At 41.2% G+C, this 13383-nt stretch overlaps 2 protein-coding genes and 1 long non-coding RNA gene across 3 annotated transcripts in view; all 3 read left to right on the top strand.

Moving 5' to 3' along the window:
• LOC311079156 (Fc receptor-like protein 5) overlaps positions 1–13383 on the top strand; it is a 353766-nt gene that overhangs the window by 91137 nt on the left and 249246 nt on the right. The window lies entirely within an intron of this gene.
• LOC311079216 overlaps positions 1–13383 on the top strand; it is a 246342-nt gene that overhangs the window by 85893 nt on the left and 147066 nt on the right. The window lies entirely within an intron of this gene.
• LOC311079165 (uncharacterized protein) overlaps positions 9569–13383 on the top strand; it is a 30147-nt gene continuing 26332 nt past the window's right edge. Inside the window, exons 1-3 of the mRNA XM_084108373.1 lie at positions 9569–9679; positions 9795–9878; positions 9958–10025. Coding sequence (XP_083964499.1) covers positions 9605–9679; positions 9795–9878; positions 9958–10025 — 227 coding nt within the window. The 5' untranslated portion in view covers positions 9569–9604. The remainder of the gene's footprint in view (positions 9680–9794; positions 9879–9957; positions 10026–13383) is intronic.

The raw sequence follows: 13383 nt of genomic DNA, 5'->3' as shown, positions 1-13383 counted from the left end.
GACTGTGTTCACATTATATTATTTGTATCCGAACCGCAGTACGCTTGCGTCATCAAGCTGCAGCTGGCGCTTACTCGTGTTGCTTGGTAACCGCTATGAAAAGGCGTCAACATGGATAGAATTGCTATTTTCACATTTGTTCTTCTTTTTTTTGAACCTTTGGTTTCGTTTTCAAAGAAAATATACAGAAACAAACTTGCGTCTGTCTGCCGCAAAAGTATTAAAACAGTTCCAAAGACAGCGGGATGTCTGCCCGCCCGCCGAAGACAATTTTTGTGGAGGCAAGCAGAAATCATCTCTCTGCTTGCAGTGCGTCAATCCCGCTTTTCGTCAAGGTAATAGACCCTTTTACAGTTGTTAAACACTCACGCACGCAGGCACGCACCACATTATATGTCATCAATAGCGGTTCACTTCCGCGATTTGGTACGATTGCGTTCATATCAGCAGCGAACCGTACCCGAGTTCATATGAACCGTACCCCAGACCACCTTTTTAAGCGGACTCGAGTACGGTTCGCGGGTGCGCACCCGAGTTCGGAAAACAGCGTTCACATCATCCAAACGAACCGAACTCTGACGTCATTCGAACCCGGGTGCGCACCAAAAGTGCTAGTGTGAAAGCGCCCTAAGTTAGAATAGCCCAAGCCACACGTATAGCATTAGCAACAAGCATGTTGCCAAAACCCTGATAGATTTTAACAATGAGCATTAAAAAGGAACTTAGCTTAGCTTTGTGAAAACTTCCAGAGATGAATGGAGAATGAATCACGTCGAGACGAGTCCTGTGACAATAATGCAGCGATGCGAGCAGCAATGCAGACTGAGGTCACTTCCAAATCAGGAAACTTATGATCAATGCGGCAAATCTCGTGTTCAAGTTTAAGATGAATCTGAGGTGAAATCCTTGTGGGAATGAATTCCTCTTGCTAAATTCCCGATTGCACGATTCCTTGTGAGATGATGTTGTTTGCCTGACGAATTTCGCCATTTAATTTGCTCCTGAGAAACTCGATAGCTGCTGATAATACTGAAGGAGCTTATATATGTATATGGTGATAGGTGTCGTATTCCTATAGGTAGATGTGGATCAGCTGAGGGTCAGCTGATGCGAGCTTGACTAACGTGACCTGCCAGAACTAACGCTACGCTTGATTTTGTGACTAAAAGACTATTTCCCTGTCTTATATTTTTTCATTGTTGATTTCTTGAAAATAATATTAAAATACTTTATTCTCACCTTCTCCTGAAAACAATATCCTGAATAGTTTCATATTGTGTATTCGCCCATTATGGTCAACTGTGTTAATTAAAATTATTACCACCTTCAAAAGTAAAAACTCAGAATGACACATTCCAGAATATTATGTTTATAGATAATGAATTTATCTGTTCAACTTTAAAGTTGTTGTTAATAATTGTGCAAAAAGTTGTGACTTTGATGGTGTATAATTTGCATAGTCCTCATATCCAGTAGAAAGTGAGTGAATTATTTAAAAATATATATATATATTATGTTCGTAAACCATTCAGAGATGACATTAATGACATACACAACTTTGTATACAATACAAAATTTGTATCAATGATATTTTCAATGTCATCAGAACACAAAATAATGATTGATTAGAAAGATAACAAAGGAAAGATAAGAAAAGCTAGGGGGGAAATAGATTAATTTATTGTGATACGACGTTGGAGTCACACGTTGGTGTCACGCGTCTGTGATGTGACGTGCTGTGGTGCGACGTTGGAGTCACGCGTCTGTGGTGCGGCGTACCCATTCTGTCACGTAAAAGTACACGACTGTCGACTTCGGTAAGTTATCCGTGGCACTATCCACTCGCCATACACTCGCTGCACGTCGACTGAACACATGTGAAGCGCGTGACAGATGCGATGATGAAATGAGGCTGCCGCTGCGCTCGAAGCATATGCTGGATGCGGTCATATGCAAACGACTGGTACGTCACTTTGTACCGTGACGTCAGTTCATACCATGGATCCAGAACGAGCTGTATTTAGAGCTTGATTAAATAAATGATTTGTTTATAATGGGGAGGACGTCTTAAGCTCTGAAACTTGCAGGACGTTTTAATGGTACAAATACCTCTTATATACCAAAAAATCAAGGCAAATTTGGTTTCTCATGTCATGACCCCTTTAAGTTCTGCTTAATGCATTGCAGTTTTTGAGTTAATATCACATATTTTATTAAGCTAAATTAACTCTTTTAAAAAAAAAATAAGTTAAATGTACTCATTTCGTTTAGTGACTTTCATTGTTAGGTTTCACCGTGTGACAGCTGCTCCGGCCTGAAGAAAATGACGGACAGTGTTCAGCTTGCTCAGGGCGGGTCTATGCTAATACGGCAGAGTCTTTCAGCAGTTGTGGCCGGTTTTAATCATATAGCTAGCTACCAACATAGAAACCGGCTGCAAATTGAAATAGGCACAGTTTCAGACTCAGACAGCCCATAACAAACATTTTGTTTTCAGCTTTTCTGAGCTGGCAGACTAGCCAGAAGCCTAACTAAATAAAAAATAAAAAAGATAACATTTAATGTTAATGGGGGTGGGGGGGGGGGTGCACCTGAGACCTGCTGTCAGACTCTTTAAAATGGAGAGTGACTCACAGGGTCGCGAGACGACGGTAAAGTACATGCATCTGATGAGATTTATCGAGTTGATGTCAATAGTGCGCGCTCTCTAGGCATATTCATATTTTGCCGCTATGTGGAAAAAATCCAGCAAAATGCGCCGGCACGTTTGTCAACCCCAGAGGATTAACTTTAGCCTAACCATAAATTGTGATTTATATATATGATCACTCACATCAAGACGCCGCTGCGGCGGTCGAGTCCATGCAGGAGGAGCAGCGTTTGGCACTGCGTCGCTTTTCAGCGCGAGCTGTGTGGAGAAGCCCATTTCCACCTCTATTGCGTTGGAGAAGCAATCCCGCATAAAATGCAGGTTTCACACTCACGGTCTTCCAGGCCAAGTGCATGCAACCACTGATTTCCAATCTGCTGGAAAGCTATGCAGTCCAACAGTGGTGTTGCAAGCACTTACGTACCCTCCTGCCCACTGTAACGCACGTAGATAAATCTACGCTAACTCATACCAAGGGCGTGGTGAGCTCGTACCAGCTGGAACCTGCTTACGTCACTTGCAAACGCAACATCCAATAGGAAAATTCAACTTTTCAATAGTTGAATTTTCAATAGGAAAATTCATTTTCAATAGGAAAATTCGACCAATAGGTTGATATAGATAACCATCTCATTCCAAGATGGCGCTCGTAAAGCGAGTGTGTGTTCATGTTTATGTTCAACTCATGTTCGAGCTGACTGCAGCATTTTCTCCGATGGGGATTTGATCCTCCAGAGAAACCAAGCAAAAGTGATCGAAGTGCTTGTTTAGTATTACAACAACAAGACGAGCTTACGATTATCGTCAATATGGAAGATATTTAAAAAACTCTGGCCTCAATCCAACTAGAGGTCGGCAAAATCTCAACGCAACAAACGGAGATCTTGCAGCTCACGAAACAGGTGAATCTACTACAAGCTCAGGTGAGCGGCTATGAAGTTAAACTAAAGAAGAAAGACGAACAGATTAAAGAATTGGAAAAGAGACTGGATGATGTAGAGCAATATTACCGTATGGATGATCTGATTATCTCTGGACTGAAAACACGACACCGTGCCTATTCCAATGTTGCTGCGGGAAACACTGCTGATGACACAACTGCTGAGACGAAGACCCTGGAAATCCAGGTTTTTCAATTCTTCGGTAGTAAGGATATTCCCATTCGCAGTAATCAGATCTCGGCCTGTCATACACTCCCTCGGAATAACAAAAATAGTCCTACCCCACCGGCAATCATAATTCGCTTTGTCAACAGAAAGGACAGGATCGCCTTGTTGCAACAGGGGTTCAAGTTAAAAGGCACGGGAGTGTTTGTGAATGAACATCTAACGAGGAAAAACGGGAATATTGCTTATGCAGCGCGGCAACTGAAAAAGGCTAAAAAGATCAAAGCGACCTGGTCTCGGAATGGTAAAGTTTATATCCGATCGATTGGAGCAACACCAGAAGAGGAAAGAGCAGTGATGGTGAAGGAAATGGACGAATTGAACTTGTACAAATGATGATTAGAGTTGAGTCACAATATGAACTGTGGATGTGCGGACCTATTACTTTATTTATTTATTTTTTTGTGTCGCTGATTGTGGACGATGATTATCCAATTCTCTGGGACAGATGGAATATTCAGTTAACTTTGGTTATTAGTTCTTTTGAAGTAGGAGGCCTTCTCAACCAGGGGACAGTCAGTTTTTTTCACGTGAGTTTGTGTCGATTCTCATGCCAGTTCAATTTCTATGGCTTCTATTGACTTGCCCATCTTAGATGATAACTCTTTTATTTTTAATCCATTTGAGCAGAATATAGACAGTTGTGGCATCTATGATAGTTTCTTTAATCCTGATGTAAATCAACCTAATTTAAACTTATCAAAACTGTCTGGTAACTATTACTCTGAAGGGCAAGTAAACTCACTGCATCAAACCATAAAATTTTCTAAAAATCTTTTCTCTACTTTCCATTGGAATATTCGTAGTATGTCTAAAAATCATGACGAATTGAGTACTTTCCTATCTACTTTAAGTTTTTCCTTCTCAGTCTTGGCCTTTTCTGAGACTTGGCTGACTGATGATGTATTTTCTTTATTCCCCCTACCTAATTATGTATCATTTCATTCTTGTAGAAAAAACAAAAGAGGAGGGGGTGTCTCTTTATATGTTTTGAATTCTTTTGATGCTGGTGCTAGAGATGATCTTAGTATAGAATTTGACACCACAAACACAGAGTCTATATTTATTGAAATTTCATCTTGTCAGCAATTCAATGGTAAGAGTATTCTGATCGGATGCATCTATAGACCACCAGATTCAGACCATAACACATTTATTGATGCACTTCAATCAACACTTGAGTTAATAACCAAAGAAAGCAAATTATGTTTTTTACTTGGTGACTACAATATTAATTTACTTAAATGTGATTTAACACAAACAGTTGATTTCTTAAATGCACTCCATTCTTTTAATTGTTTTCCTCTTATTACTAAACCATCTAGAATCACCTCCTCATTTGCTACTCTCATTGATAATATTTTGTTTAATTCTTATAATTTTGAGGTCACTTCAGGCCTCCTGATGTGTGATGTCTCTGATCACTTTCCTGTCTTCCAGTTTATTCAATCACACCAATTAATGTCTAGCTATCCTAAAAATGGGCCAAATAAATAAGGTAAATTCTCTAGAAATAGCATTGATCATTTTAAGTCTGCCATTGGTAATATTATATGGGATGGGGTACTTGTGTCACAAGATGTTAACAGTGCATACAGTTTATTCTTAAAGTCTTTTAATAAGGCCTTAGATTTATCATTTCCGTTGACGAGTACAAAATCCAGAAATAAATACTCTAAGGGGAAGCCGTGGATATCTGATGAATTAAAAAAGCTTTCCCGAAAAAAAAAAAAAACTTTATAGGAGGTCTATTTTTAACCCTTCTTCGGTTAATACTGAAACTTATAAGAAATGTAAAAACCACTTTACATCTTTAGTAAGAAAAGCAAAGAAAGCATATTATTCAAATCAATTTGCACAAGCTTCTAAAAGCATTAAGACAACATGGCACCTCATTAATCACTTACTGAATCGTACTAAATCCCCATTTACTGCCCCTGTAGTAATGAACAGTGAAAAGGGGGTTCTCTCTAACCCTGTTGATATTGCTAATGGCTTTAATGATTTTTTTATATCGGTTGGTTCTGATCTAGCATCTAGCATTAATGGTTCGGATATACATCCTTGTTCTTTAATCAAAGGTCAATATCCTCCATTCTATAATTTTGACCCACCGACTGTTCAAGAGGTTCGTAATATTATTTTATCACTTAAAAATGCAGCCCATGGTCATGATGGCATTAAAAGTGTTCTTATTAAAGAGACAATTGACTATATTATTAAACCTCTTACTCATATTCTCTCACTGTCTCTGAAAACTGGAGTTGTCCCTCGGGATTTGAAAGTTGCTAGGGTTATACCAGTTTTCAAGACCGGTGACTCCAAGGAATTTAGTAATTATAGGCCAATATCAATTCTCCCGTGTATATCGAAAATCTTGGAAAGACTTGTCTTTTCTAGATTATTTAATCACCTGGATGCCAATAATATTTTATACAAACATCAGTATGGTTTTCGGAAGCGACACTCGACTGAGCATGCCCTTATTCAACTTGTGAACTATATTTCTTCAGCTCTTGATAATAAAAAAATTGTTCTTGGAGTCTTCCTGGACCTGAGTAAGGCATCCGATATGGTCAGTCACAATATTTTGATTGCTAAACTTAGCAGATACGGAGTGGAGGATGTTGCTTTGAGATGGTTTAGAAGCTACTTAGCTAATAGAGAGCAATATGTATATCTGGAAGGCTATACCTCCATGAAGTCACAAATTATGATTGGTGTCCCTCAAGGATCAATTTTGGGGCCTCTTCTATTTTTAATTTATATTAATGATATGGCCATGACTTGTACCAAACTCCTCCCAGTACTATTCGCAGATGATACATATCTTGTAGCCTCTCACCAAGACTTTAATATTTTAATCAAAATGGTCAATGAGGAACTATCACACATTGTGGAATGGTTTCAATGGAACAAACTTACTCTTAATATAAAAAAATGCAACTTTATGATTTTTTGTAATACTAACAAACATTACCCTATAGAATTATCAAAACTTTTTATTAATGAGACTCAAATTGAATTGGTTCAGCATACCAAATTTTTGGGAGTCATTATAGATAGTGGTCTTAAATGGTCTAACCATATCAACTTCGTATCTAAGAGGTCAGCTAAAATGTTGGGTATATTAAGGAGGGTTTGTCCTTTAGTTCATTCCTCAGCTTTTTTAACCTTATATTATAGCTTTTTGTTTCCATTTATTAATTATTGCAATATTGTCTGGGCAGCTACCTATCTACCTGAAGAAATTAATAGTTATACAGAAAAAATATCTTAGATTTATTTCTCATTCAAATAGATATGCACCCTCTGCCCCCCTTTATAATAAATTCAAAGTTCTCCCTATTGATAAGGTAAATATTTATCAAACATGTCTACTTATGCATAAGTTTATATATAGGAAACAAGATCTACCAGACTCTTTTCAGAGTTTGTTTATCCCTATCTCACATGTACACTCATTTCAAACTAGACATAGCAATAATACTTTACTCTTACCATACGCACGAACTACAAAACATCAATTTAATATTTCTTTCAGAGGTCCTAAGCTCTGGAATGACTTAAGTCCATCGTTGCGATCAATGTCATCTTATTCTGCTTTCAAAAAACAATTGAAGAGACTACTATTGTTAGCCTGACGTCTTTATGTAGTCATTTCTAGGTATTGCTTGCTTTTTCTGCATTCTTATCTAGATTGATCATCTTTTATGTTATTGAATTGTTGCTTTGCATTGTTTTTTTTATGTTTTTTATTTTATTTTATTTTTTATTTCTTCTGCTTATGCTCTTGCTTTGTTTCGTTTGTTGTTTGTTTTTGTTTTTTTGTTTTTTTTTTGTTTGTTTTTTTAGTGTTTAGTCTGCATGTCTCATGAGTTAATATGAGCAGGAGTGGAACTCTGTACAAGCCTAGAGTGGCTTCGTTCCCTCCTTGCATAGTTTTGTACTTGTACTAAACATGTGCTAAACAAATAAACTAAACTAAACTAAACTGCAGGAGCCACCGTTCAACCTGAAGAGGGCGGCACTCAGACGTTTTTACACCATATATTGTAGAATTAAAACACTTTATACCCAAATGTCAAAAAAGTTACTCGAATCAATGAACAGCACTAATAACGCCCCATCCTTACAGATCATTAACTAAGAAAAGTTGGTTTAGGGTTTAGTTACCATTTAAATAAACATTTATCAGAACACCCACACTTTAAAATCCAACAGTTATTCTATCTAACACTTTTTAGTTAACTTTGTTTAGGGGCAAGTCTTAGTAGACTTTTCAATCATTTTCAATCATTACCTCCACTTCTGCAGTTATTTTTCTCTGTTTGCATTCACTCATTTCCCAAAGTCATCTTAAATTTTTAATTGTCAATACAACTGGAAATTTCGAGATAACATCACATAAGCTGACTTCATAAATTGGTGTCAATTTTACTAAAATGTTTTTGTTTTTAGTTGATCAGTGTGCAATTTGGTTGGGCACTTGGAACTTCATTTATATTATTGTATTTTTTTCTCCTATTGATGCAGTGATACAACAAGAGATCACAATTATTTTGCTTTAAAAAGATGACCTTTAGCTTCTATCAAAATCATTAACTAGTCTATTGTTCGGTTCAAATTAAGGTACACACCTTGTGCAACTTTTAATTGTTGATACAATCTCTATAGAGCTGGTAAGTCCCGCCCATCCGTAAAACCCCAAACGGACCTCTAGGTTGAAAAATCGTCAATGCAAGTGAATGTGAGAAAATAATTATTTTCTGGTCCCGTTTGAATTGTGCCATGAATGTGAACATATGTTGTCTGTGATTTTTTTATAGAATTTTTCATGTTACGAGTTTGACAGTATATGGTATGATTCTTTGGCTAGCAGTTGTGGAAAAGACATAACGAGAAAGACTACATGTCGCCTATGTGACGTCACCCCATAAAGTTGACTTACCCGTGTTTTTTTGCCAACCTCAACGATTTTGTCCTCTCCCTGAAAGAAGGCGATGAAGTGCACCAAAGACACAGCCATGTTTAGCGGGATCCGTGAGCTAGTGTCCGTGTGCGAGTGGTGGTGACGTTTCAAACGCGTCGAAAGCAGCGAAGAGTTGTAGTCCACAAAGTGCTCTCACACAAAGTCTAACCGTATCAAACTTCTACCCGCTAAATTGTAGCATTCTTTACATGAAAAATTATATTAAAAATTTACAGACAACATATGTTCACATTCATGACACAATTCAAACAGGATCAGAAAATAATTATTTTCTCCCATTCACTTGCATTGACGATTTTTCAACCTAGAGGTCCAGCGGGGTTCGCGGAAGGGGCGGGACTTACCAGATATTTGTGACACTATCTTGCAAATGACAATGTTTGAGTCTCACACTTCAACATTCAGCATGCAAAACAAACAATGGTAACAATTAAATTTTATTTATTTATTATTTTTTAGTTACTAGAACTCTTGTGTAAGTGAACTATACTGATTGCATTTGTCAGAACAACACAATTCCTATTTCTCTTTACTTTGTTTTTTAAGGCAATCGGTTTGCATGTTGTTGTTTTTTTTAAAGTAAGTCTAACTAATTAGATTTTACAGTGTAGTAAAATATTTTGTTTAGTTCAGAATAATTTGATAATCATGATCTTTATTTTATACAAATAATTGTGATTGTGATAATTGAGAATTGTACAACTATACATAACACTAATAAACATGCTATTAGTTAGGTTATTCTCTATTCTCTTTTTTTATTCAGATAAAGAAGCTGGATTCTTTTATATTGTGATGGAGTATTGTGCAGGAGGAGATCTTTACAAGAGGATGGAAACACAGAACAAAGTTTGTTTTGAAGAACAACAGGTGAGTCGTATGTAGACAATCATGTAATTTACAGGTTATACATAGTTTTTAGAAAAGCCAACTTGGTTAAATTTGAACAAGCTCTGCCTTCTCCCCATCTACCATCTGTGTCTAGATCATTGACTGGCTGGTTCAGATTTGCCTGGCCCTGCAGTATGTTCATGAGAAGAATGTGCTTCACAGAGATATAAAGCCTCAGGTAAACACTGACAAAGCTCAATAAACCATGTCTCCAGACCAAATGTGTACAATGTATGAGATTTATTTTGTCATTGTAGAATGTTTTCTTGACTGAAGATGGCTACATCAATCTAGGAGATTTTGGATACTCAACAATACTGGAAAGGTAAAACAGTTATAACACCTAGTGATGCATCAAAATGTAAAAACCAACAACTGTGGAAAAGTGACAGCAACAAAAGCATCTCTGACTTTTCAAACATGAGACTGTTTCTCTGTTGTTCTACACCAGTGGTTCTCAACCTTTTTTGGGCCAGCGCCCCCTATCCAATATCCAGGTCCCTGGCCCTGAATTCAAACCTCTTTTAGTTGTGTCTCTCTACATTACACTACTACATAATAATATTTATAATATTAATCCCATGACAGTCATAGCCATATATTGTAAAACAAATGCACTGAAAAATAAAGGACGGTCATTAAAGCGGTAATGTTTGCACTTAGGTTTTGTTATGCATTAGGATAATATTGCAAGAAGCTATTAACCTTACTTTCGAAAAATAAATAAATACAATCATAATTTGTCATGAAAAATTATGTTAGAATTGTAGGCCTAAAATACCTTGGTATCAGCTTGTTTTCACCAATGGTATAATTAATACAATTACAATTAATTTGGTTTGTCGTGATTAATTTGTGTTCATTTCATAATAAGTAAAAAAAAAAAAAACCTACAAGAATGAAAACATATGAACAATTAAATTATCCATCCATCCATCCATCTTCTACCGCTTATCCGGGGCCGGGTCGCGGGGGCAGCAGTCTAAGCAGGGATGCCCAGACTTCCCTCTCCCTCGACACTTCCTCCAGCTCTTCCGGGGGGACACCGAGGCGTTCCCAGGCCAGCCAGGAGACATAGTCTCTCCAGCGTGTCCTAGGTCTTCCCCGGGGTCTCCTCCCGGTGGGACATGCCCGGAACACCTTCCCAGGAAGGCGTCCAGGAGGCATCCGGAAAAGATGCCCGAGCCACCTCAACTGACCCCTCTCAATGTGGAGGAGCAGCGGCTCTACTCTGAGCTCCTCCCGAGTGACCGAGCTTCTCACCCTATCTCTAAGGGAGCGCCCAGCCACCCTGCGGAGAAAGCTCATTTCGGCCGCTTGTATCCGGGATCTTGTCCTTTCGATCATGACCCAAAGCTCATGACCATAGGTGAGAGTAGGAACGTAAATTGACCGGTAAATCGAGAGCTTCGCCTTGCGGCTCAGCTCCTTCTTCACCACGACAGACCGGTACAGCGACCGCATTACTGCAGAAGCTGCACCGATCCGTCTGTCAATCTCCCGTTCCATCCTTCCCTCACTCGTGAACAAGACCCCGAGATACTTGAACTCCTCCACTTGAGGCAGGAACTCTCCACCAACCTGAAGCGGGCAAGCCACCCTTTTCCGACTGAGGACCATGGCCTCGGATTTGGAGGTGCTGATTCTCATCCCAGCCGCTTCACACTCGGCTGCAAACCGTCCCAGTGCATGCTGGAGGTCCTGGTTTGATGAGGCCAACACGACCACATCATCCGCAAAGAGCAGAGATGAAATCGTGTGGTCCCCAAACCTGACCCCCTCCGGCCCCTGGCTGCGCCTAGAAATTCTGTCCATAAAAATTATGAACAGAACCGGCGACAAAGGGCAGCCCTGCCGGAGTCCAACACGCACCGGGAACAAGTCTGACTTACTGCTGGCAATACGAACCAAGCTCCTACTCCGGTCGTACAGGGACCGGATAGCCCTTAGCAAAGGGCCCCGGACCCCATACTCCCAGAGCACCCTCCACAAGATGCCACGAGGGACACAGTCGAATGCCTTCTCCAAATCCACAAAGCACATGTGGATTGGTTGGGCAAACTCCAATGAGCCCTCCAGCACCCTGTAGAGCAGGGATAGGCAACTCCGGTCCTGGAGGGCCACTGTCCTGCAGAGTTTAGCTTCAGCCCTGATAAACACTCACCTGTCTGTATCTATCTAGTAATCCTGAAAACACTGATTGCCTTGTTCAGGTGTGTTTAATTAGGGTTGGAGCTAAACTCTGCAGGACAGTGGCCCTCCAGGACCGGAGTTGCCTATCCCTGCTGTAGAGGGTATAGAGCTGGTCCAGTGTTCCACGACCGGGACGAAAACCACACTGTTCCTCCTGAATCCGAGGTTCTACTATCGGCCGGATTCTCCTCTCCAGTACCCTGGCATAGACTTTCCCAGGGAGGCTGAGAAGTGTGATCCCCCTATAGTTTGAGCACACCCTCCGGTCCCCCTTCTTGAAAAGAGGGACCACCACCCCGGTCTGCCAATCCAAAGGCACTGTCCCCAACCGCCACGCGATGCTGCAGAGGCGTGTCAGCCATGACAGCCCCACAACATCCAGAGACTTGAGGTACTCAGGGCGGATCTCATCCACCCCCGGTGCCTTGCCACCGAGGAGTTTCTTGACTACCTCGGTGACTTCAGCTTGGGTGATGGACGGGTCCGCCTCCGAGCCCTCAGCCTCTGCTTCCTCAATGGAAGACGTGACGGCGGGATTGAGGAGATCCTCGAAGTATTCCTTCCACCGTCCGGTGATATCCCCAGTCGAGGTCAACAGCTGCCCTCCTCCACTGTAAACAACGTTGGTAGGGCACTGCTTCCCTTTCCTGAGGCGCCGGACTGTTTGCCAGAATCTCCTCGAGGCCAGCCGATAGTCCTTCTCCATGGCCTCACCGAACTCCACCCAGGCCCGAGTTTTTGCCTCCACAACCACCCGGGCTGCAGTCCGCTTGGCCCGTCGGTACCCATCAGCTGCCTCAGGAGTCCCACAAGCCAGCCAGGCCCGATAGGACTCCTTCTTCAGCTTGACGGCATCCCTTACTTCCGGTGTCCACCACCGGGTTCGGGGATTGCCGCCTCGACAGGCACCGGAGACCTTACGGCCACAGCTCCGAGTGGCCGCGTTGACAATGGAGGTGGAGAACATGGTCCACTCGGACTCAATATCTCCAGACTCCCTCGGGATCTGGTCGAAGCTCTGCCGGAGGTGGGAGTTGAAGATCTCTCTGACAGGAGATTCGGCCAAACGTTCCCAACAGACCCTCACAGTACGTTTGGGTCTGCCGAGTCTGTCCAGCTTCCTCCCCCGCCATCGGATCCAACTCACCACCAGGTGGTGATCAGTTGACAGCTCCGCCCCTCTCTTCACCCGAGTGTCCAAGACATACGGCCGGAGGTCGGATGAGACGACCACAAAGTCGATCATCGACCTCCGGCCTAGGGTGTCCTGGTGCCATGTGCACTGATGGACACCCTTATGCTTGAACATGGTGTTCGTTATGGACAAACTGTAACTAGCACAGAAGTCCAATAACAGAACACCACTCGGGTTCAGATCAGGGGGGCCGTTCCTCCCAATCACGCCCCTCCAGGTGTCACTGTCGCTGCCCACGTGGGCGTTGAAGTCCCCCAGTAGAACGACGGAGTCCCCAGTCGGAGCACTTTCCAGC

Source organism: Abramis brama (assembly GCF_963993115.1).
Source record: "Abramis brama genome assembly, chromosome: 3".
Classification (NCBI taxonomy): Eukaryota; Metazoa; Chordata; class Actinopteri; order Cypriniformes; family Leuciscidae; genus Abramis; species Abramis brama.
The sequence above is the reverse complement of the archived record's forward strand: the minus strand, read 5'-3'. Positions and strand labels throughout refer to the sequence as shown.